Source organism: Callorhinus ursinus, unplaced genomic scaffold, assembly GCF_003265705.2.
Source record: "Callorhinus ursinus isolate GAN/ISIS: 27379988/994484 unplaced genomic scaffold, GSC_fseal_2.0 scaffold14, whole genome shotgun sequence".
In the NCBI taxonomy this organism is placed as follows: domain Eukaryota; kingdom Metazoa; phylum Chordata; class Mammalia; order Carnivora; family Otariidae; genus Callorhinus; species Callorhinus ursinus.
This window is the reverse complement of record NW_027397076.1, coordinates 38,036,020-38,061,905: the sequence shown is the minus strand read 5'-3', so window position 1 is coordinate 38,061,905 and position 25,886 is coordinate 38,036,020. Positions and strand designations below refer to the sequence as shown.

The following is a 25,886-nucleotide window of genomic DNA, read 5'->3' as shown; positions in this document are numbered from 1 at the left end:
CAGAAAAGTAGAAGAAAAAAAATCATCCATAGAGCCCTCCATTTCGGAGACAGGCTCGTTAAAATTTTTTTTTTTTAAAGATTTTATTGACTTATTTGACAGAGAGAGCACAAGCAGGGAGAGTGGCAGGCAGAGGGAGAGGGAGAAGCAGAGCCCCTGCTGAGCAAGGAGCCCAATGCGGGCCTCGATCCCAGGACCCTGGGATCATGACCTGAGCTGAAGGCAGACGTTCAACCAACTGAGCCACCCAGGCACCCGTAGTTAAATTTTTGATAGAATTTTTCCTCCTTTTTTATGACTTGTTTTGTTAGATATTTATGTTCATTTTGTGTATACTTTTTTGGATCAGAGTAATTTTATTTTGTGTTACATAGTGGTGATCATTCTTTACATGAAAGCATCCAGTTTTTAAAAATGTTGTTAGATTTCAAAGCATCTTTGATGTTTGCAGAATAGTATATCAAATGTCTATATACAGATACTTGATATAAATGTAAACAAAGAAGCAAATTTATCTATTCGCTTACTATCGAATATTTAAGGTGTTTATTTTTTGCTATATAAGTACCAGTGGGATAACACTCGTATACACAGAGCCCATCCGATCGTTGAAAATTCTTTCATTAGGGAAGATTTGGCACTTCATGCCGTCTTTCAAGTTTATTGTTGGGTTTCTACACACCAGTTGTGCATCTGTAAGACCTGAACTTGACCGCATAATTAGGGAATAGGAGTTCATGGGTAATGAATAAACTGCAACTGTAAGGTGGATTTGTAGGAACATACTGGCCAGGTAGCACTTTGAGGACTTCCCTCTTTTCTGTCTTGGTAGACTGCGGCTGTGTGAGGCCATGAACCCGTGACACCACATTAACTCTTCTTACTGCATTATTCCCTCCCAGGGGTCTGAGGAGAAGACGGTGGTGTACGTGGTTGGGAAGGCGGGCCGCCAACACTGGCAGCACGTCTACACCGCAGTGACCAGGGGCCGCTGCAGAGTGTATGTCATCGCTGAAGAGTCTCACCTCCGGAGCGCAATTACGAGGAACAGTGTTCTCAGAAAAACTCGCTTAAAACATTTTTTGCAAAACAAGCTCTCCACGAGCTGGGTGTCTCCAGCAGACCTTGCCTCCCTGTCCAGGAGCTCTGGAGAGAGCAGAGGACTGAGCACACAGCCCTCAGCATCCTCAGTCTCTCCAGTCACAACCACCAGTGTGACCGCCGGTGTCCCTGGAAGCGGGGCCTGTGCGGCTGACGACAGGACGTTCACCTTTCCTGAAGGATGGAAGTTGTCTTCATCCGATGAAGTGGATCCAGAGGAAGATCCATCAGAACTTCGTGGGTCCAAAAGAGCCTGTGGCCTGAGTGGTGCTGAAAGTCCAAGCAAAATCCGGATGGTAGGAGTGATGTTCTCATGCGCTCCAGTTTTAAGTATTGCTCACTTCAGTGTGCTTATGCAGGGCTATGTATTTTTCAGTAGTGTTACCTTGTGCTGGAGCACTTAAAACCAAGTGTTTTCTCACCTCTGTCAGTTTGGTGCCTGGTTGATCCTAGCACTGTCTGTCACTTGGCTTGAGGCCGGCACTCTAGGCCATGGCAATCTATTGATGCGCGCGAGGGGGCGTGCGGGGAGAAACTGGACGTCCTGCACCTTCTTTCTGCAAATCTTCCTTATCCCCCTCCCCTCCTTTTGGTGGCCCACAGCCTTACTTTAACCCCCACTCTCCACTGGAGCAGCTGGTGAATTATCCATGATCTCCAAATGAAGTTCCAGTAGAAGCTTAAGGATTGCTTTATGTGCTGGCAAGTAGACTTGTTCCGGTGTCCTGAGGCTTTCAAGGCTGTGACAGAGAGAAGGGGCCACAGTGGGAGCCCAGAGGAGAACGTGCTAATGGAACCTGCCAATGCCAAGCGGAGTTCTAAAGGGAGACGATACATAGCCTCTGACCCCACATGGCACGGAGACGGTGCAACAGTTCTCTAAGAGGGTGCCAGGGCAAATGCAGCGTGCGATGTCCTGGCGGATTAGGCAATCACAAGTATGGAGTGTTGTGGCCGGGGCATAGCATGCAGGTGGAGGTCGAGCTGAGGACCCTGGAAGAGTGGGGAAGACACAGAGGCTCTTCCGAAGAGATTGGACATTCTCCTGAATGTGATGGAGAACACCAGATGCATTTTAAGAGCTCTGTGAATTGAAATTTATGAAGGTCACTGTGGAGTTTAGTAGATTGTGTTTTGGAGGCCATAGGGGATGAGCTCCTTGCAAAAAGATGATTTCAGGAGCTTGAACGGAATGATTAGGTTCTGAAGTCAGGTAGTAGCGATGGGGTTGGAAAAGAGATGCTTAGGGGTAGGGGGTGCATGGGATTTAATGGTCAATTATATATAGGGGGGGGTCGGCCTGAGCATGAGTCTTAGGTTTCTGGCTTGAGCATCCAGGGAGATCCAGGTACCATTAATCAGGACTGGGAAAAGAGGCCGCGGGACAGGTTTTGTAAGGAAAGCGATAAAAGTAGGCATAGTGAAAGAAAAGTTTGTTGGAAGTAGTAGGATCCCTGCTGATTCTAAGCTTCATTCTGTGCTCCAGATCAACTCTTTGATGTGGAATTTCCATCTCAGCAAAACATCTTTTTCTGAAATTGACTGTGTTACCTCTTACAAAGACCCTGGGATAATAAGGCTTTTGGCCTGGAACAGAAAATTCCAAAGAAAGTCGTTTCTTGCCTTTTATTTCTTTGCATCAGCATGGGATGGGCTAGTTATGGTTTCTGTGGTGGTACGAAGTGACAGCGATATCCACCTTCGCTGCTGAGCTTGCCAAAGCTTTGAAGCTCGGGCCCAAACCAACACTGCAGAAGGTCTGTGGATGCGATGAGTCCAGCGCTGGCTGATGTCACTATCCAAAGGCTCCAGTACGAGCAAAGTTCTCTAACTGAAGAGGATAAGCTTTCTCACAAGGCGTGCCACAAGTATGTGACGTCCAAGAAAGCCCTGGAAATGAGGAAACTAAGAATTCAAAGGCTCCGGCCCGATAAATTAGGGACTTCTGTGTCTAGACTTTCTAGTGCGTTGAGATATGTGATTTCTAAAAGCTCAGATTCAATGACCAGGGCTGTCCCCCTACCTTTCCTGCATATCCATGTGGCTATATCAGAGCCAAATCGGCACTTAAATTCTGCAGGTACTAATGACAGAGACCCTCCTAGATGAAAGCTTTTGCTTTTCTGTGGATTAATAGCTTTAGGTTTTGAAAAAAAGCTTTAAAAGAAAATGTTGTCCTGATTTTGCTTTTTTTTGTTTTGTTTTTGCCTCATGTCCCACAACCAAAAAGGGAAAAACAAAAATATTCTTTTAAATAAAAGCATATGTATAAATATTCTAAAATTTATCATATAAAGCAGTGATTTCCAGAATTTTTTGAAAGAAAATAACATTTTGTCATTTAAAAAATCTAGGAAGGATGTAATCATAAAATCCCAAATAAAGATAGTTCTTGTATTAGGGTTCTCCAGTGAAACAGAACCAATAGGCTGTGTCTGTATCCCTATATATCTATTTACCTAACTACCTACCTATCATTTATCATCTATCATCTATCTCTTTAGATTTATTTAAGGAATTGGCTCATACTTGTGGAGGCTGCCAAGTCCAAAATCTGCAGGGCGGGCCAACAGACTGGAGACCCAAAGAGTTGATTTTGCAGTTTGGGTCCAAAGGCAGGCAGAATTCTCTCTTTCTGGGAGGCGGTCAGTCTTTTTTTCTGTTAAGGCCTTCAGTTGATCAAATGAGGTCCACCTGCATTATGGTGGGTAATCTGCTTTATTGATCACCTCCTGATTTAAATGTTTATCTCTCCTAAAAATACGTTCACAGAAACATCTAGAATATTTGACCAAATATCTGGGTACCATGGCTTAGCCTAGTTGACACATAATGTTAACCATTACAGTGCTCTAAATTGAACAAGTTTAGCATTATGAAAGATTACTTGAATTGTGCTTATTTTTCTCATTTCCCTGTGGTGGCGAAAGCTTTCCCATGACCGTACTGGTCCGTTGCCTTGTGCTTGGGAATCACTAATAGTACGAAGGATCCCAGTCTTGCAGTGTTGCATCTTACCACACCTAAGGCTGGCATCATGGATGTGCACCCTGAACAGTCAGCCATACGGGGCTTTGTGCTTACAGCCACTCCATACTTGTTTTAATGTTCTGCACTTGGCATCTTGAAATTCTTACCTTTGAACAAAGGGCCCACATTTTCATCTTGAACTGGGCTGCCAAATTATGTAGTGGCCACACTGTTAGAAATTATATATATGTGTACTCATTCGGCAAATGGTCACTTCTTCATGCCTGTCCCAGAGCTGGGTGCTGAGGATACCACAGTGAGCAAAAGTGGACAGAATCCCACAAAGGGCTGGCAGCTGATTGCTTGGGTCTGCTCAACTCTTCCAAGGCGGGGGAGGGGGCACGTGTCATGTCTTCCAAAGAAGCAGTCAGAGGGAGTAGAAATACATGGGGTAGGTAAACTGACTACGTTTTCACAAAACTAACTTTATTTTTATTGTTGTCCTTATAGGTGGAAGAAGCCTCCCCACAAGTGTCTTCCAGACTTCAGAATTTGAGACTAAATCATTTAACCCCCAGGCAACTTTTCACACCCACAAATAATCAAGAAACTTAATTGTTTCCGATTGCTCAAAGTAATTACCTCTCTCTTTTTTCCTACTCAACACAAAATGAACATCATAGCTTCAAACTCTCAAGATATAAAACAGGATGTCTGTGACTGGAGTTTTATTTTAAGGTGTTCATGTTAGCATATATTTTAAACTCATTTGATCGGAGAAAACCATAATGATCTCAACATCTGTCATCATGACTGGTAGCATTGGACATAAATGCAGGCAAAATCTGTTGTTTTTTGTTTTGTTTTTTTTAAACTCTGTACTTTAGAAAGTGTTTTATTTTTACAATAATGCCTTTATTGACTCCATGATCACTGTGGGTGCTCTTTGCCAATGGTTTGAAGCCATGGTCAAGAGAAACTGCAGTTACACCTCCTGTATTATTGACACACATTTCAGGATGTTGGGTCTTCTGCCAGTTGTTCAGCTTGCAACATTGCTGCTCGCTCCATCACTGTTGGCCGGACCCACTTCACCCGGAACTGTTTTCCTAGAAATTATCTTCTGAGCTGGGAGTACGTTTTTTTTTCTTAATTGGAGATATAATTGACATATAACACGAAGTTGAAGGTGTACTGCGTGTTGATTTGATACATTTATATAGTCCCTGTGATTACTAGGTGAGCTAATTGCATTAGCTAACACCTCCATCATGTCACATAATTGTCATTGCTTTTAGGAATACGTTGTTTTGAAGATACTCCACTTGGGAAAATTATTTTCTCTCAGAGTGATTTTTATTTTATTTTATTTTTTAGAGTTTTATTTCTTGTTAAATGGTAAAAGAAAAAGGTAAGAAAAAAATTTACCTGTTATCCCAGTATTTGAAAAATAGCCCCACTGAGCTATAACTTACATACAATTCACCCATTTCAAGTGTACAACTCAGTGGCTTTTGGTATATTCACAGAGTTGTGCTAGTACCACCACAGTGGGTTTTGAACATTTTTATCACCACCGCCTCCAAGAATCCCTGTACGTCTTGGCTCTGATCCTCTCACCCCCTCCAGCCCCGGGCAACTACTGATTTATTTTGTCCCTATTGATTTCCCTGTTCCAGACACTTCACATATAAATGGAATCATACGATACATGATCCTTTGTGACTGACTTCTTTAACTTAGCAGAATGATTTCAGACTTTCTCTTGTGGTATGTATCAGTGCTTCACCTCTCTCTCTCTCTCTCTCTCTTTTTAAAGATTAAAAAATGTAATGTACAAAGAACTAGCATTGTTCCTTTTATTGGGTAGATGTCTTGGAGAATCCACGCAAGGAGTCTCACTCAGTCTAACCTGACGAAGCCTACATCCTTAGTGGACTGATGGGAAGACTGGCAGCATCTCTGGAGGCTGTATCTGTGGATCAGACCATGTCGGTTTGAGCTGATGGGGCAGAAATCAGGAACCCTGGCTGAATTCTTGCGGGTAGCTCCAGCAGAGCAGCTGCTGACCTCTCTTGCTCTCATTAGTGCAATGTAGGCAAAAGACCTTCATCTCCTTTCATTACCAAATAACACTATATTATGTGGATATAGCACTTTGAATTTCTCTGTTCATCAGCTGAAGGACATTTGGGTTGTTTCCACTTTTTGGCTCTTATAAAATGCTACTGTGAACATCTGTATACAAGTTTTTCTGTGGACATATATTTTAATTTCTTTCAATTATATACCTAGGAGTGGAATTGTTTGGTCATCTGGTAACTCTCTCTATTTAACCTTTGAGGAACTGCCAGATTGTTTTCCACAGCAGCTGCACCATTTTCTGTTATACTTGGAATGTGAGGGTTCCAGTTTCTCCACGTTTTCTCTAACACTTGTTATTATCTGACTTTTTTGATTATAGCCATGCAGTAGGTGTGAAGTGATATTTCCATATGGTTGTTTGTTTTTTAAAGATTTTATTTTTTAAAAGTAATCTCTGCATCCAATGTGGGGCTCAAACTCACAGCCCCAAGATCAAGAATCACGTTTCTACTGACTGAGCCAGCCAGGCAGCCCTCCGTCAATCTGGTTTTGACTCGCACTTCCCTTATGGCTACTGATGTTAATTATCTTTTCATGTGCTTATTGGTCGTTTGTATGACCTCTTTGGAGAAATGTCTATTCAAATCTTTTACCTATTTTTAAATTGGGTTATTTTTATTTTTATTCTTGAGATATAAGAGTTCCTTATATATTCTACATACAGGTCCCTTATTAGAAATGTTATTTGCAAAAAAAAATAAATTCCCGTTCTGTGGATTTTATTTTCACTTTTTTTGATGGTGTCCTTTTACGCACAAATTTTCAGTTCTGATGATGTCCAATTTATCTCATTTTTGTTGTTGTTCCTTAGGCTTTGGTGTCACATCTAAGGAACTACTGCCTATCCAAAGTCATGAAGGTTTACTCCTGTTTTTCTAAGAATTTACATAGTTTTAGGTCTTACAGTTAGCACTTTGATTCATTTAATTAATCTTTGTGTATGGTGAAGTAAGGGTCCAACTTCATTCTTTTGCATGTGGATATCCAGTTGTTCCAGCTCCATTTCTTGAAGAAACTATTCTTTCCTCATTCACTTGTCTTGACACCCTTATCAAAAATCAATTGGTCAGGGGCGCCTGGGTGGCTCAGTCGTTAAGCGTCTGCCTTCAGCTCAGGTCGTGATCCCAGGGTCCTGGGTTCAAGCCCCACATCGGGCTCCCTGCTCAGTGGGAAGCCTGCTTCTCCCTCTTCCACTCCCCCCTGCTTGTGTTCCCTCTCTCTCTCTCTCTCTCTCTCTCTGTCAAATAAATAAATAAAAAATCTTTTAAAAAAAATCAATTGGTCATAAATGGTGAAGGTTTATTCCTGGATTCTGAGTTCCCGATTCTATTCCATTAATATTTACATCTATTGTTATGCCAGCACCATGCCCTTTGTCAGCTTTTTTTTTGAAATCAAAAAAAGTGAGCCCTCCAATTTGTCCTTCTCTTTCAAGATTTTTGGACTATTCTGAGTCCCTTGCACTTTCATATGAATTTTAGGATCCGCTTGTCCGTTTCTGCAAAATAGCCATTGGGATTTTGAGGGGTAATTGTATTGAATCTGTAGATCTGCGGAGTATTACCATCTTAATATTAAGTCTTCTGATCCATGAACATGGGATGTCTTTCTATTTATGTCTTCTCTCATTTCTTTCAATGGTGCTTTGTTTTGCATTTTTAATTTTTTTTAAAGATTTTATTTATTTATTTGAGACAGAGAGCACAGGCGGGGAGAAGGATCAGAGGGAGGGGGAGAGGCAGACTCACCACTGAGCAGGGAGCGGGTACGGGACTCAGTCCCAGGACCTTGAGATCATGACCTGAGCTGAAGGCAGCCGCTTAACCTACTGAGCCACCCAGGGGCCCCTGTTTTGCCTTTTTTTAATTTACTCCTGGGTATTTTATTTTTGATCCTAATGTCAATGGAATTTTTTTTCTTATTTTTGGTTTGTTCATTGCTACTGGATAGAAATACAATTGATCTTGTATCTTTCGATCTTGCTAAACTCATTTATTAGTTTTAATAGGTTTTTAGTGGATTCCTTGGGATTTTCTATATATGAGGTTATATCATCTGCACATAGAGATAGTTTTACTTCTTTCCAATCTGGATGCCTTTTATTTAATTTTCTTGTCTTAAGGCTCTGGCTAGAACCTTCAATAAATTGTTAAATAGAAGTGGTGAGAATGGACATCCTCGCCTTGTTCCTGTAAATTTACAAGGCCTACAAGATAGTCTGCAAAAATGAAAATGTTGGCACTACAGCATAGTTGTTTTTTTTTAAAGATAGCACACATTAAAATTTGCACATTTTAAATAGTTTATATAAATGTATTTCATAGAATACATATGATGTTCTCTGAGGGCAGATATTATTATGATCCTTGAGTTAAAATCTATCTTTGTTACCTAAAATAAAGGTATAATTAGTCTGGGAGTATTTCTGTCTACAGACTGTTTTAGGACTTAACATACCTTTTACATTTTGTCCTTAAAGCAGTCCCCAGAGTGCAGATACGACCTTCGGTACTACAGGTGGGGAAACTGACTCGCAGTAACTAACTTTTATACCACCAGTGAGCACCAGAGCTGGAATTCAAAACCAGGTCTGATTTTAAAACCCGTGTTCTTCCCATTCTTCCATTCTGCTTTTCAAGTTTATGGCAAAACCTTTCCTCTCTAGAAAATTCTATAACAGAAAGCATTGTGTAGGGCTCATCTAGAATACTAAAATATAATCAAAGTACCAGAAAAACTGCATATCATAATTTTTGGCTTTTTAAAATCACTGTTTATTCCATTTGGTAGAGGGTTTTTTTTTTCCATACAAATATTTGCAACAATTTTGAATTCCCCAAAACCATACAGAGACGATAAATACCATGCTATTAAAGTATTAAATTTGTACAAAAATACTTTACAGCTTAATACTTGTTTGTTACAAATAAAAATACATATTTAAGTGACTCATGATCTTTTTTTTTTCTTTTAACATGATTCTGCTTTATACTCTCTTGCCCTGGCGGGTTGTGAAATACGATTGAAATAATATAGTTCTCTGCACAAAAAGAAAGGTGAGCTTTTTCCTTAAACAAAGGACACAGTGTTCAAATGCTTTACCTAAGCAGTTGTTGGAATCATTGAACAAAATGAAAATGTTTGGAAAATAATCATTTCAGTATGGAGATTCTACAGTCAATATACAGACCTATTTTTTTTTAAATATTCACCAAATAACAGTTATTAGCGTAACTATTCAAAAGATCTGAACAAATGAGAACAGTTGCTGACAAACATCTTAGAAGCAACTGTCACAGTTTATTGCTTTGAGGGATGGTAATAATTGGCAATGCATTTTGTGAAAAATGTATTTACAATTTCAGTAAAGTAGCATGGCTCAGAACAAAAGATAGTCCAGTGTCATCTTAAGGTACATGTGCCGTACACCCCTCTATAACCAGTTTTCAAAACATGGCAAGCAAGATGAGTTTGATTTGCCTATCATTAAGATAAACCTCATTTTGAGAGACTTTTCATTCTCTCTTAAATTCTCAGTCTTGAATTTTAAAAAATAACTAATTCTCAGTGTTACTAAGCACTCTAATTCATTATCAGAGATTTGCAGCTATTAAAAGTGTGTCCTTAAAAAAAAAAAAACAGGTCACAAGACATATCCTGTTTGTTAATTTGTTGCATAGGGAATAGCATACATCTTAGTTAAAATCATTCCTATATTGGGGCAAAACATTTACCACCACCTATTATGGTCTCCTACGTGCATCATCGCTGAAACGTTTTAAGATAACTTAATGTTACACCTGGACCCCTCCCATGGCAGCAGTCCCAGCCACGTCTCAAACTCCATTTCCCCTAGGAGAGCCAGCTTTGTGACAAGCCTTGGTCAAGTTCTTAATGCTGACGACTTCATAGTAAGAAACTGTGATTTCAAAGTGCATTAAGGAAATTGCCATAGAGAGTATTTTCAAACAGACATCTCTCTTTTTAAAAAGTGACTGGAAGATGAACTCGTAAAAAATTTCCTCTGATGTTAATTGGGGGGAAGGGGCAGCCTATATATTTTTCTTTTTCTCTACCATTGGGCCCGGCAGGGAATGGCCTGCCATATACCATAGCGGTCACCAAGAAAGAGACCTCTTCAGCTTCAAAGGGAAGTGAACATGAGCCATGAGAGAGATTTAAAAGACCCCTGTGCTTGCAGTTAATGCCACATGATATCTGTGCTTTAAATGCCACAGAAATCTTAAAGGGATTTTTTAGCACCATGTAGATATTGTCTTTTGTCCTGCTTTATAAAAAGCATTGCTATAATGTGTTAGTGGGTTCTCGTATCTCCAAATTACCACCATGACTAGGCTGTTGGAAAAAAGCACTGTTCTGTTCACTCCATTCTCCTCCTGGTAGAGTCTGTTCTATAGACTTCTGTGAAGCCAGTGGGTTTCTACTAATAACCAAGTCCAGCTTATTACCAGATTCTGCTATGAGGGGCACAACAAGGCAGCAGTCAAAGTCTCTCGTTCGGACATGATTAACCTGAAAAATCAAGAAGAGCCATTTTGAATTATTGTTCTAATTCTCAACACCCAGACTAACACTTCTGGTGTAACAGGTGTCCTGAAGGTGCCTAAACGAGCATCCTTACACTGAGAGGTCTATCTCTTCTCTGACCAGGAGGTGGCCATTGGCCGACTTATTCTTTGCTACTAAATCATAAAGTCCTTGAGAGCAGGGAACAGGGGCACATCCCAACATCCCCAGGCGGGGCAGACTGCCTCGCTCATGGCAGGGGCTCCAACGACTGAACGTCATCGCTAATTTCCCGATGAGGTAAGTGAGGCACAGAGTGGTGAAGAGATTTGCCTCAGAACCGCCGTTGGTAAGTGGCCCAGCTGGGAAGTGAGCCCAGGCAGTCTGGCTGACTCCGAAGCTGTGCTCTTGACCGTGGTGTTGGACTACCTCTCCAGAAGTGAGCCCATCCACCTCAGCTTATACGTGTGCGCATCTTCGTTCATTTCTCCTTATTCTTCACCAACAAGGGTTTTTAACCCTCTACAGGCTGCTTGCGCTCTCTGCCGCTCATTCTCCATCTTCTCACATCTGGAACCTGACACACTGTACGACTGATCCCAAACGTCCAATACAGGGATGGTGTCTCCAGGCCTCGTCCACTTTGCTCTTTAGCCCTGGCCACACTCTTTGACACCCGCTCATCATCCTGAAAACTCTCCTTCCTTGGCTCTTTATGGCACCACTTTGTTTTAATCCTCTTACCATTTTAAGTCGCTTTCAGTTCTTCCCTGCCTTTATCTCTTCCCTGTCCTTTAAGTCTGTTTTTCTCAGGATTCTAGCCTTGGTTCTTTTTCTCACTATAAGCCCACCATAGGTAACTTTATCCAAACGCATGCCTTTCAGTGTCCTAAATCTCCTAAATCTGGCTCTAACATCTGAGCAATGGATCCAAACTGCCCCTTGCCTCCCAGACTGCTCTGCCAGGAGGCACTGAAGGAAAAAGGACTCGGGTCTGACACAGACATCTGGTCTCCTTCCCTGGCGTCTCCCCCTTCCCCATTTTACTCCAATCCACCTATAGTATTATTCTATTGTCTCTCTAAATTACAAATGATGTCATTATTCTGCCTAAGAAACTGACATACCCGAGAGTAAAGTCCAAGAGCTTTCTCATAGCATTCAAGGCCTTCCCAGTCTAAATCCAGTCTACTTTTTATAGCCTCAACATCTACGGAAGCAGGGACAGCACAGCCCCAATTTAGAGATGAGGAAGAGCCATATAAAGGTGAAGTAACCATAGTTATTAATTCAGCAAATATTAGAGTCTCTACGAAAAATGAAAGCATCCCATAGTGCCAAGATAAGACGAACTGTTCTGCTGCCGTAGTAAAAATGATCACCAGAATTTGTTTTAAAACTACCTAATTGATCAATGATAACGTGCCTTGGTGAAGGCGTGTCACCTCATGTACAGCCTCACGCTTTGAAAGCTCCTTGGTGCCAGACTCATTCCAACTAAACACACTCTCAAGACTGATGTCAACCCTCTCTTTTTCCTACAAAATGCTATTCCTAAAAACTGTATGTAAAATCAGGAATTGGCTGGGCTCACTGAAACTGTTCCTGACCACGATAGCATTCCCTTCACTAAACAAGGTTTGGCTTTTCGCCTTCAGAGAATTGTGTGAGATATTGAGATATCAAGTACTGTATAAGAGGAAATGGGAGCATAAGGTGCCAGCACTGTTCTCAAGACGTTTATAACCTGTTGGGGAATATATACAGGGAACCAGACAATTTCAATAACTGGTAAACTCTACCCAAGGATAAAGTTTCTATCCCATATAGGAGGGTCCCCTAATCTCGTCTTGAGGCAAAGAAAGATGGGTAGGCATTGATCGAGTAAGACATTGAGAAGTGAAATTAATCAAAACGTCACCTGCGGTCTTACCTGTAAGAGTCTATCATAGGGCTTTAAGCCACCGAGATCTCCTGGCCCAGCTGGGCGAATATTTTTAACATACACTCCTTTCTCCAGCAAGCCATCTGCTACACTGAACCCAAAGTCCTCCATATCAGAGCTCTTGTACAAGGTCACCTGGAAAGTGAGAGAATGTGAAGGACGCATTCAGCGTGGCTGCGGACTTTTGTGTGTGAAACTTCTTGTCCAACAATCTTTTCAAACTCATTTGCTCAGTAACATAGTAGATTTGTAATATGTTAGGCAGCTCCCCACACTCCTGCAGCTTTTTCCCCTTCTCTGAGAACAGCCTTCAATTTGTAAAGTCCCGCCCAGAACTGAAAAGGAAGGAGAAGGCCAACTGCTGGAGGCAGCCTGTTGCACCTGCTGGGTATCAGGACGAAGCCAAAGGCCTTTCCTTCCTGCCCACTGTGCCTGATGCTGCGCTGGGTACAGTGCTCAGCATATCATCTTCCTCTGAGCAACTGCCAGCCTGGAGTCCATTATTTTATTTGCTATGGTATCCCGATCAGAATGTTAGTACTGACAGCAAATGGAACTAAAAGACCTGGAAGTGTTCTTGTAACCAACACTTTGCTCTGGGGTCCAGCTTGAATAGCAACCAGGCTTTGGTTTAGCAACTCAAGTCCTTCTTCACCCTTCTCGGCTACGGGCCTCACTGGTTCCCTCCGTACCTACGGCCGCCTGCCAGGCAAAGCTTCCCCCGAACCTCATGCCTCCATCTGACCACATGCAAGAGTTAGTCTGAGGTTCAGACATTCAGCCAATCATGCATACATTCACCAACTGTGTACCGAGTCCCGACCCTGTCCTGAGCATGGTTCTGGGTGCTGGGGAACAGCAGTGAGCGCGCGAGAAAAGGCTGCCTTCCAGAGGCAAACACATTTATGTGTAACATTTACCGAGCACCTGCTGCCCTGGCCCCGGCCAGGTGGCATACTCAGCACTTGGCGCTCGTTTAATGTTTTAAGCCGGTCACTGACAATCACTAAGTTTTGCCCGACGCCCTCTGTATAAACTGATGCCCTCTTTAAGCACTGATCTGGGCTAATATATTGTTTTACACTAATTGTTTTTAAAAAGATTTTATTTTCACACAAATACATGAATATGTTCTTGGAAAACAGTAAAGCCTTCAGGGCTACAGAGGGCAAAAGGTAAAGATAAAACAGGTCTATTTTTTATACCCAGTTATTTTATTTCAGAGAAAGAGGGGATTGAAGGAACTACAAAAAACTGGTGTTTGTGGTTTTTTATTTTCCTAGGCTGAGAGTTAAAATATCAAGCTGGCCAAGTCTATCCTATTCACCAGGAAGCCCTCGTGGTTATTGCCATATGAAAGGTGAGGAAATTCAATTTTATAGAGGTTAAGTCATTCGCCCAAGGTCACAAAGGTAATGAATAGTGGGGCCCTGTCTGATTCCAGGCCATTATATACGTACTGCCACTCAAAATGCCTTATTTCGTAGGTCCTAAGATAGGCTTTATTTTTTCATATTTTAAAATCTCTGAAATCAGGTGTGTTTCATAATCCATGGCACCTTAGATCCTATGAATTAAGATATATAAATATTCTACTGCTACCTGCCTCTTTCCTACAAGTCCCTAGAAGGAAAGGGGCCAGAATTTTGTTGCAACTTTGCTTTTTAAGAGGAAAAAAAAAAATGTGCCTTGCCAGTTAAAGTGAGGTCCTGACCAGAAGCATCATGATTTCTCAGGAACATGTTAAAATATCGAATCTCAAACCTTGCCCAGACTGATTAGACTGATTGACTTGGCCCCTGCAGTTATCTGGGGATCCCTGTGCACAGTGCAATTGCTCCGTTTGGTCTTCTGCATACAAGGGGGCTATTACATGCTCTGAAAAGAATCGAGGGAATTAATGTTTAATGGGATGATACTCTTTGCAGGCTCATTCGTCATTGTGTGTATGTGAATGTGTGTGCGTGCGGGTGGGTCTGCATGTGCGTGTGTCGCTTAGTAAAACCCAGCCCCCCATCCTACATGCACCGTGATAATGCACGGGGAGAGAAGTAGGTTAAACTGCATGAGTGAGAGAGTTCGTTCCAGACCAAAACTCCTCAGGAGGTGAGGAGGAGTCTTTATTGGTGATCTAGGCTCAGATGGCCTTAGAGAGTAGATGGAAGATGCACCCAGCTCTCAAGCTCCTTGAGGTGGGGAAGGAATCTTTGTTTAGTTCACTGATATCCTGAACCCCTAAAACGGTGTCTGCCACATAGTAGGGTTAGTATTTGTCGAATAATGTAATGACTAGGGTCTTTTTTATTTGACAGAGCTGATTTTTTTTTATATTAGTTTCAGAGGTGGAGTTTAGTGATTCATCAGTTGCATACAACACCCAGTGCTCATTACATCACGTGCCCTCCTTAATGCCCGTCACCCAGTTAACCCATGCCCCCCACCTCCCCTCCAGCAACCCACAGTTTGTTTCCTAGAGTTCATAGTCTCTTACGGTTTGTGGCTGAGTTTGTCAGTCAGTCAGAACTGGCCAAGATGGGCGGTGAGCGAGAACTAAGAGGGATTTAATTCAAGCTGTGCTCCACCCTCTCGCGCCCCAGGGCTCTGCTGGGGATTCGCAAGGTGCAACTGCAGGGTGGTGGCTGGAGTTGGCTGGGGCCGGGGGCACACGAAGCTCCAATGGCGCCACCGTGTGGCCATCTGAGGTGAGACCACCTCCGACATCGCAGCCAGGCTGGCTCTGCCTAAGGGCTGAGGAAGCTCCATTCTTGGACAGGGAGGGAGGTGGGATGGAGGGTCCTCCAGCAGGAAATACTGGACTTCTTGCCAATAGGTGATAAAGCCTGTGGGTCTTGAGGGAGTAGATTAAAAAGCAACAGGATGTTACTGACTCTATCAAGTCTGTGGAACAGATCATACAGACGGATATGAAAGCTCATGGAGAGTTAGAAACTTGTCCACAGAGAAGTGGTTCAAACCCAAGTGGTAGGGACTGCGGAGCTCAGATATTCCCACGGCACACTTTCTCTTTACCTAGGCAGGTGGTTGCTTAATGAGCACTCATTACAGAGAAGAATTTTGAGGTCCTTCTATAACTATGATTTGGCCTTAGGCCATAGGACAGGAGGAGTCCTGCCCCTTTCCTAAGGTAGGGCGGGTGGTTATTGGAGAGAGCTAATTAAAATTTTTTTTAATTTCCAGTTTTGTTGAGATATAATTGACATACAGCTCTGTATAAGCTTAAGGTAGACTGCATCATGACTTGACATATATATATATATTGCAAAATCATTACCACAATAAGTTTAGTTAGGAGAAAGCTATTTTTTAATGAAAAAATTCAAACGTATTCAAGAGTAGAGAGGCTAGAACAATGAATCCCCATACGCTCATCACCCAGATCCAACAACCATCAAGAGCTTGCCCCACAGGCTCCATCCCCTTCTTTCTTCTTCTTTGGGGGATTATTTTAAGGCAAATGCCAGTCCTTCAGTAATTTACCCCTACATACCTCAGGATGAATCTCTAAAAAAGAAAGATCACTTTTTTTACATAACCTCAAAGTCACGAATTCATTCACAAATTCACCCTGATTCCCTGATATCCTCCAATACCTAGTCCATAACAAAATGTCCCTGATTGTCTCAAAGTGGTTTTTAGAGTTGTTTTTTTCAGATCAGGATCCCAACAAGGTTGACATGTGAGTGTGAGGTTTCTACATGTCTTCTTGTCTAGAGCACGGCCCCATGCTGCTGCCTTATTGTGGGAACCGTATTTGTCCACCACTGTGTTCATCTAGTCCCTGTGTCCCTCTACGTGGAAGTTACCCTGGGTCCTTGCCTGGAGTCAGGGTCAGCTTTGTGGGGAGGGATATGAATGGATCACAGGTGCTACACGGCGCTTCCTACGACAACACATCACTCAATGTCTAGTTGTCCCACTTTGGGTGGGTCCAGGGGAGGACAGCTTAATGCCTTCATTGTAAGGCTCCCCATCAACCTCTCATCTAAATATTTTTGACCATTGATGACCACTGTCTGAATAATTTCATTAGGGGCTGCAGAGTGATAGTCTTTTTCTAATCCTATAATATCTTCCACATTTGTTAGCTAGAATTTTTCGTAAAGAAGAACTCTCTTTTCTTCAAACAGTGCTGTTTGGTTACTTTGATGTGCACGTTGATCTGCCAGAAAGCAGAGCGAATGCTAATTCTTTCCTTTCATTGTTAGCACAGGGCATTAGTGCACTAGACACTTCTAATGGCGTCAAAGACATTTTTTTGTGGGGGGGGGATGACTTTCGTAAAGTATCACTATGAACACATGGGTTTACATACAGATTTCAAGTAATTTCATCATTATTCTTTTGGGTGCACAAATTTTCTCATCTTTGGCCAAGGGGGGGTCTTCCATGTTAACCTCTGTGTCCTTTTGATAGGACTCATTTGTTTTGATAACTTCTTTGCTTTCTGGCTCAAGGTGTCATGACTCATCATGAATATTTCCTGCTTCCAAGCTGGAATCAGCCACTCCTCCAAGGTCCCTTCATTGGAGGAAACATTTTTAGGTTATATTCTGGTCCCTTTCCTCCCATCCTCATGCTCCTTTCTCAAAGGAAGGAAGAGAGGAATGGGGAGGGAAGGCCAAATTGGAGGAGGAGGGAGGGGGAGGAGGAGGAAGCAAATAGCTAACGGGATTGGTGATAGCCTACCATTTGGGGGCGCTCGTTACTAGTAGATGAAGTCTCTGTGCTCAAGGTTGCTGCTTCTGTGCCCCTCTTTGGCTTTGCGCCTTCTCCGTGGGATTTCTTGTCCTCCTGCCTCCTTTGCATCTTTGTTTCTAGTCGTGTTCTCACCATGTGAGAAGGAACCCACCCGGGGCGGGGACCGTCACCACTCCTGGAGGGTGGTGCCTCTGACTTCTCTCTGTTCCACTTGCAGCTAGGTATGGGGGAAGGTCCCAGGGACCCTGTGCTAATGGCTGGATGGGTAAGCGGACTGGCATCTGCTCCACGGCCCCAGCCACGCTCTTTCGGTGCACCCAAATGTGAGGGTTGCAAGGCCTATGGCTTGCAACAGACATGAAGAAGCCCGCTTCTGTCTTCGATCTAGGGCAGGTTTTCTGACACAGTGAAGCAGTATCCTTGCATGGGGGGCGGGGGGGGGGGGACATTGGGTGTGGGCCTAGAATAACAGTGAAGTTCTTCATTGCTCAATTGGCCTGTGATTCTTGGATGTCAGCTCCATAGCCAGAACTTGGGAGGGGCACCAAATGATGCCAACACCAGTCAGTGGTAACAGAGTAACCAAAATGTTTGAGTTGGATGTCGGCCGGAGCAGGTGAACAGATTAGCTCATTTAAGGTCAGAGTTGCTGGCTAAGAGGTGTGGTATTTCGGAGCCACAGACTGGATGGCAAACTCTTCAAGATGAGAGGCGAATCAGTGGTTTACATTTGAGATGCATCTGTTTCTCTGGAAAGACTTCCTAAGGTTAGAGGAAACTGAATTTTAATAGCCAACTCTATGGGTCTCCTGGAGAAAGCCAATAACAAAAAGGAAATTATTTTAAAGTGACACAAAAGATAAGATGCCAGGAATCCATAATTCACAAAAATGGGGTGCACAGCTGCCTGCTCTCACAGCAGCAACAGTGAATTGTACCATGTCGTTGCTGCCCTCCTGCTTGCATGGAGATTGGTGGTAGTTAGTTCTGATTTTTTTTCTCCAAAAAAAAATAAAAAAAGTCTAAGGGTTATGTTACTTTTTTGGGGGGGGGGGCCCACAGATGAATTCCTCACCCAGGCACTTTGCTACATATGATTGCTTTTGAACTCCTAGCAGCTCTGTGCAGCAGAATTACTCCCTTCCTGCTAATGAGAACATGACTCTTTAAAGAAGTTGATGGACGTACTCGTCTAGTTGGAATGTATAAGCTCTAGGAGGCAGTGCTTGAATATCTGACCTCATTTACTGTGTTCCTTCCACTAAATCATGAGTTGTTTTTTCCCGGACATCTAATCTCTTGGCTGGTCAGGCAGCCTTTATCCATTCCCAACTGCCCAACAAGTTAAGATGAATAATTTATCATGTCTGCTGTATTTCTTCTGATCCGAGCCCTTTTGCGGTTTTCCATGAACATCTACATAAACTCCTGCTCCTACAGCTTTTAGTGGTCCACTCTGGCTCATGTGAATCAAGATTTTTCGTGTCGGGTCTCTATTCTGTGCTGACCAAAGGATGCAGCCGGGGAACCTGGACTACGAACGCAAGGCTAGACTTTTCTGTTCTAAAAAGGGCCAGTGAGCCTCTTGAAACATAACTCTGGGCAAGAATACGGTTCTACAAGGCTCAGTTCAATTTTAACTATTCTCCAGCACATACTGCAATTGCTTCTAACCCTCCCGGGAACAGAAGCTTTAACAGAAGGCAGGAGGGTTCGCCACAATTCAAGTTATGCCTTGTTTTATATTTCTAAGCAAGTCTATTCACATGTCTGAACAATGTCCTCAAGGCAAAGATTAGAAACCTAATGTTTCTGTTTTCAGTTTTGACACGTGAAAATCTTTAAGCAGCCAGAAGCAATTCTCCCCCTTTGGATTTTAAAGGCAATTGTGTCTACTATCTTGAGCAAGTCACGGCAAGTGATGGCTATCCCAGAAGCCATTTCTTAGCCCTGGCAGCCTTCCTATCGTTCAGCCCCTCGCCTGATGGCCTTAAGGGCCAAACCAACACCTATTTCTCCGAGATGGTACTAGTTTCCCCAGAAATCACCAGGCACTTGGATTCATTCTTACAGATACCACTGGGGTAGCGCTCTTCCTTTAAACTTGATAATTCAAGTAACGTTGGCTTTGAGGATAACCCTATACTTGTGGAGCTGGCAGAAAAAAGAAAAGGTATGGTCTTCCCAACTGCATTCTTCCAGCCCAAGAGGAAGTGATTTCAGTTTATGCCACTCAAATTGGGCTTCAAGACAAACTGGGTCAGGAAAAGCAGTTGCTGCCCGCCTGTGTGGGGAGTCTCGTTGGGCGAGGGGAGAAAGGGACAATTGCTCCCGACACTGCCCCCTGCTGCTTCCTGGAAAGCGTGTGGCACCACGGGCTTGAAAAGTAGGGGCTCGACAAGGACAGAGTCAGCAGCCTGGATTCTGGCTCTAAGCAGGAGCAAGTCAGGGCTGACTTGGCCCTTGGAGAGCTGAGTCCTAAGCAACGGAGCGTCCCAGTTCTAAAATCTGAGGTGGATTTATGTACTGCTTCCCCAAATCCTGTTGGAGCAACTTCACCTCTCTCATTTCACATCACACCAAAGAGGAAAGAGCTAGATCAGTCTCCAGATTCTCCAGGAGATCAAACCAAGCCATGGGCACCTTGGTCACCTAGTTATGGCCAGGTCTGCGGTCAGAGAAGGCAGTTAGCTGGGTTCTAACGGGACGCCTGGAGGCCAGTACTGAGGAAGTCACGGACAGCTATCAGGAAAGTCAGAGGCCTGTCTTGACAACACTGCACAAGAAGCTGGACCAAACCAGACAAGCCCAAGATGGTGGATGCCATAATAGGAAACCCCTGACCAAGGAAGGAAGGAAACGCATGAAACTCTGCATCTCCACCCCAAGTAATGAATGTTTCGCTCCTGGTTAACAACTGTCGATAAAAGACGGAAACCCAGACTCCAGGGTGCGCAGCGCTCTCTCCCGCTCTCTCTCCCCGCCCCACCTCTCTCTCTCTCTCTCTCTCTCTCACTCGAGCTTGCCCAATCTCACATCTCCAGAGTATACTTTCACTTTAATACAGTTTAATTTTGTGTCACTTGTCCACCATGATGTGTGTCTATCCTTGAATTCTTTCATAAGGAGACCAAGAACCTTTGGCAACATCTTTGGGATAAACTGAGTCGAGGCCTCAGGGCCCAGGGTCTCTCTCCCCAGTTCACCCAGCAACCCTGCCTCCAGCCCTTCCCCGTGCCACAGCCACTGCCAAGCTAGTCGGCTGGCAGAGTCTCTGCTCCAGGGTTTTTCTCAGGACTGCCCGCTGGTTACTCAGCACCTGCTCCCTCTGCTCCTGCTTCTGCTTTCGGTCTCCCAGGTCTGCCCTGGCCTGGCTCTCCTCCAGTTCTTGACACTTCCCGATTCCCTCTGACCCTACTGACCTCCATTCTCCTCAGGTCTAGGGGCCTCCTGGCTCCAGGGGCCACCTGCCTCGCTGGGTGGGAGGCATGCCCTCCGCTCACCCCCTGGGCCTGTGGGAATTCAGGGCCAGGCTCGCGGCCATTCAGGAAGGATGACAAGTTACATACAATGGACCAAACCCCTGCTGCACTGATTGCTGACGGTCTCAATTTTATTTCCTCATTCCAGGTGTTGCTGTGGTCAGACACTCCAAAGATGCTCAGAACAAGGACAGAGCTCTGTGTCTATTTAAGGGAAAGAAAGAGACAAGCCCTGGGCAAGACCACTATCAATGTAATCCTTACAATAGCCAGCCAGGTAAGAGGACAGAGCCGTGGGGAAGGAAGGGGGCTGGCAGGCTACTCTCCAAGGACCAGGGGAACAGAGTGACCCTCAGAGAGCACACCATTTGTAAGTGAACATCCTACAGATAATATCTTACAACCTATAAATGAACATATTTGACCACCACAGAGAGACATAAAAACATCAGAAAGAGATGAATGATCCCCAGCCAGAGCCAGACTTAAGGGAAGCTATTAACATTTCTGAAGAGGCGTGGTGGTGGATCCTCAACCAAGGGACAAGATGAAGTTCAAAAACTAAGAAGTAAGGCACACTGGAGCCCTGACACTGCCTGAGGGTCATCTGAGTCTGGGGGGCTGCAACTTTGTTGGGACTTACCTTTCTAGTGCTCAGAGCTCGGACCCTGCAAAGGCGGATGGCAACTTGCTGAAGAGTAGTAAGACGCGGGCTGAACTCGGCCAGGGAGAGTGGCAATGAAAAGATGACCTCAAAGGCTTGGCTTTTATTTCCCTATAAATCATTGGGCAGCTTTAATCCTAACTTGGAAATCTTATTCTAGCATTCCTGCTTTTTTTCCCCCTCACTGACTGAGACATATCACCCCTTTGAACAAGTTTTATCATCCCATTGTCCTTCCCCTTCACAGGGTTAAACAAGCATGCAAAAATTTTAGACACAAGCCAATCATTTTTATAAGAATTATATCAGGGCGCCTGGGTGGCTCAGCTGGTTCAGTGACCAACTCCTGATTTCGGCTCACGTCATGATCTCAGGGTCATGAGATCGAGCCCCGCGACGGGCCCCAGCTTAGCAGGAAGTCTGCCTAAGATTCTCTTCCTCTGCCCCCTCCCCTCTCTCAAATAAATAAATACATCTTTAAAAAGAGAATTATATCTTTTACATTTCGAAAAGTTTGTTTTCACAGAATCACAGACAAAGGAAGCTGAGGGAATGATCCATTTTACTCATTTAAAACATACACGCAGACTCCAACCCTTATTCCACAATTCCACGTCCCCCCAACCACCTTCTGATGACCAGCTGGCCCCGGTTCTAGGGGGAGCATATGCCCGTCAGACCGAGGCAGTGACTGGTAACTGGGCACGCATCCATCTGTCTGTACACAGATTCCAGGTCCGGTTTTCTTCTCCATCTCGGGGGCTCTGAGGCTGAATCTGCTTTTCAGGCTGGGAGGCCGTGGAGACCTCATATTCTGGGTTTCTGACACTGCTTGGCTGAGGCAAGACTCTGAAGGACGGGGACTTCCCCAGGCGAAATGCTATTTGTGAAGGCTCCTCTCCCGAGCAGGATCCTGCCCCCTCCTTTGCTAAAGGAGAAAACCAAGGTTCTGAGAAGGGATGTGGCTGATGCCTGTCAGACTGTGACCAGACCTCGGTCTGCCTGACGACGAAGTCTGTGTTCTTTCTAATATACCCCTTCTTGCCTGGAGGAAGAGAAACTGGGGCTAGCGACAAAGGGTAGGCAAGAGCAAAGGTGCATATATTCAGTTTGTCATTTTTAGCTTCTCGGGACTTCCACAGTAAGACGATTCGACACCAGCTATTTGGAGAAGGTCGAGACCTGCCATGAGGACTCGTTTGATCTCGAGTACCAACTCCAAATGTCTGGTGAAGAAAGACGCATGTGTATGAATAAGATATGTTCTTCTATTTCATATTTCCTCCTAGGGCTGAGCCTCTCTTCCTGACTTGGGGAGAATATTGCAAAAGAAGCTTCCATTAGGCATTGAAAGTAACACTCCTTACAAGGACAAGAACAACTTTCTCATATCAAGAAAAACAAAGCTCCCCTCTCAAAGCATTCAGATACATTGAAAATGCAAGGTGAGCTTGGCTGGGGAAAAGGTTGAGAGTAGCCAAAGCTGCTATAAGAAATAAAGGGGGTCCTAATAGATGACTTCAATGTCCCAGGGTCATGCCACCAGCAGCCATAAATAAACATAGGTGCTGAAAAAGGATTTTTAAAGCCTTTCTGTAAAATGATAAATACAAATAGCTGCATAGAGTTAAGGAATATAATTTTACTTAAAAACACAAATGACGGGGCGCCTGGGTGGCTCAGTTGGTTGAGCGACTGCCTTTGGCTCAGGTCATGATCCTGGAGTCCCGGGATCGAGTCCCGCATCGGGCTCTCTGCTTAGCAGGGAGTCTGCTTCTCCCTCGGACCCTCCCCCCTCTCGTGCTCTCTCTCTCTCTATCTCATTCTCTCTCTCAAATAAATAAATAAAATCTTTAAAAAAAGAAAAAAAAACACAAATGACAAGGCAAAATGAAATGTCCAAGTGTTCTGAATTTGGGGAAACTTTCTACTCTACAGAAAAAGAAATCTTTTTGCTTTAAGGTATGTAAAGAAGTGAAGCTAGACTTCATCTCAGAAGTAGATCAAGTGGACATAAAGGATATTTAAGCAGCAGAAGGGAAAGAAAGGGTTATCAATGAACTATAGCTAAGATCACAGGCTCCTTACCTGTAAAGAGAAAGAATCTGTGATAAGCTATAGTACAAACCAGAATTCATTTTAAAGATAAAACCCAGAAGCTGCAGGGCCGAAGATGCAACCTCATTTCCTTTTCCCCTGCCACCCAGCCGCTGCCAATGATTTCCATGAAACAGAATAATCACCTCTGTTAGCAAAACCTAAAGGAGTGATCCTCAGTCTTTAGGGTGCAAAAGAATCCACTGAAGAGATTGCTAAAAGTAGCTTCCTGGCCTGCACTCCCAGAAAATGCTGACCGGGCAAGACTGGGTGGGGTTTAGGAAACTGAATTTTAATAAGCATGCCATGTAATCATGGGGGAGATCATCAGAGGTTTTTATGCCAAACTACTAAGGGAGTAGTCTGCAAACTTTTGATTGAGACCCATTAATAAATTTTGAAATCAGCTTAATATGATAGTATTTGAAAAAAGAACAAATTAAAAATAGAAAATGTTTGACATAAACCATACAGTCAAGTTTCAGATTCATTCCATCTATGAGCGTGGATGTTTGCATGTCCTGAATTGGGAGGTAAGATGCGTTTCGGATCATCTCAGCCAACAAATACTGAGGGGCCCTGAGTGTCACTTCCCTGTGACTCCTTCCACCACCGCCCCCTCACCCCCTACTAAATATCCAATCATCTTGCCAGTTCTAACTCCCTTCCCCATCCACACAGCCAGAAAAGGAAGTGGGGCTGCGTTGCTATGTTCGTTCCAAGTGTCATGAGGGACAGCTAGCTTTTAGGGTTCAGGAGTGGATGTAGACAACTTGAAGGAAGACTTGCCCAGACCTGGAAGGGCCTCAGTCACAGCAGATGATGTGAAATGAAAGAAAACCATATAGACCCTGACCTGAGCTTGGGACTTTCTGAAGGTCTGAAGAAAGAGAAGGAATGGCAAGGAGGACAGGGTGGAAAGTCATGGGGAAACAATGGAAAGAAGCTGAAACCCAAGAAACTGGAAGATAAGCCCACACTGTTGGAAGATGATGTTAGTAACCCGTCATCCAGAGATGGAGCTGCTTTTGCTTTTTATTTTTTTCTCTCCCGGAATGAGGATGGATACTTGCCCATTCATTCACATCCTCTGGATCCAGCTTCTCATGAAGCATAGTATGAGTTTGTAGGTGCTGGCTCAGACATGACCAGATCTGCCACCTGCCCTCAAGGAGACAGATTTCACCAAGTAGCCAACAGCCATGAGAAAGATGGCAGCCGGAAAATGACACCAAGCCTGGTGTGCTATTGACTTCATCCGGCCTCTCCACCTTGGTTTTTGCAGCCCCTTGGGAATTCCTCCACCAGATCCATTTGGAAATGGCCACCAAGGGGACTCAGGGAACTGAAAACCAGCCCTCATTCCACTCCTTAAGCTATGCATCCAGCTTGGGATTATCTTCAACTTGAAGAAGGAATGTTTTTCTAATTCCCTGAGCCTTCTCCACGCCACCAGCCACCAGAGTGCCTTTCCCTCATTTTTACAAAGGAAAAATAAGCTAAAAAAAACCCCTATAAGCTAGTAGTACCCCACTGGGAGGAGAACTCAATTCCATCAACAAGTCACTGTGCTTTTTCATGGAGTCAGGTGATCCTGCAGTGTTCAAAAGTCACCCACGTGCAGGATCAAATGACTTTTCCTCTCATGCACTTCAGCACTGGAGAACGTATGTAACAGCCAACACGTAGATGGCTTGACAGAAGCACTGAATCACTTACAAAAGGAAAAGATACCCGGGACGTGAGCAGACACCACTCCCAGAATCCCATGTTGCCAGGCTGCACACTCCCTAGCTGCCTTTCACTTCACTAGATCTTTTTTTTGTGCCTTAGGATGCCCAGGACACCATCTACTTTTGAGACTCCTATTTTGTTTGGGACCAATTCAGAAGAAAAGAGAAGCTACATGGGAGACGCACTTATTGCCACCACTAAGGGGAGATGAAGCGAAGGCAAAAAGAAGCATCCTGTGGCTTAGGTCTTGGCCCAACCGTGTGTGTGATCCGGTGTCCTCCCAGGTCACACTCTGCCACACAGATGTTCCAACCAGTCCCCACGCTGCCACCCATTGTGCTGGCATGTGGAGGAGGCCTTTTTTTAAAAAAATAAGATCGATTTTCAGCACAGGCACTTTTTTTAAATCTCAGCTCTAACGACCTGCACACCCAATTTCTCATCATTATCTTTGCTAAATGCTTTCAGTGCAGGAGGGATGGACCGATGGGTCTTTGTACTG

The 25,886-nt window shown here is 43.9% G+C and overlaps 2 protein-coding genes across 17 annotated transcripts in view; one reads left to right on the top strand and one right to left on the bottom strand.

Annotated features, from left to right (window-relative positions):
• Positions 1 to 9,164, top strand: part of HELB (DNA helicase B) — a 33,051-nt gene extending 23,887 nt beyond the window's left edge. For all 3 annotated transcript variants that reach the window (XM_025883530.2, XM_073900700.1, XM_073900701.1), the window contains 2 exons: positions 903 to 1,397; positions 4,582 to 9,164. In XM_025883530.2, coding sequence (XP_025739315.1) covers positions 903 to 1,397; positions 4,582 to 4,686 — 600 coding nt within the window. In that variant the 3' untranslated portion in view covers positions 4,687 to 9,164. The remainder of the gene's footprint in view (positions 1 to 902; positions 1,398 to 4,581) is intronic.
• The window catches only part of GRIP1 (glutamate receptor interacting protein 1), a 661,959-nt gene continuing 645,099 nt past the window's right edge, over positions 9,027 to 25,886 (bottom strand). For 6 of the 14 annotated variants that reach the window (XM_073900694.1, XM_073900697.1, XM_073900696.1 and 3 more), the window contains 2 exons: positions 12,677 to 12,823; positions 9,029 to 10,749 (listed from right to left, as the gene is read on the bottom strand). In XM_073900694.1, coding sequence (XP_073756795.1) covers positions 10,522 to 10,749; positions 12,677 to 12,823 — 375 coding nt within the window. In that variant the 3' untranslated portion in view covers positions 9,029 to 10,521. Of the gene's footprint in view, positions 10,750 to 12,676; positions 12,824 to 22,107; positions 22,482 to 25,886 lie in introns of those variants that run through there. The other 8 variants (XM_073900686.1, XM_073900687.1, XM_073900691.1 and 5 more) reach the window with 6 other exon arrangements.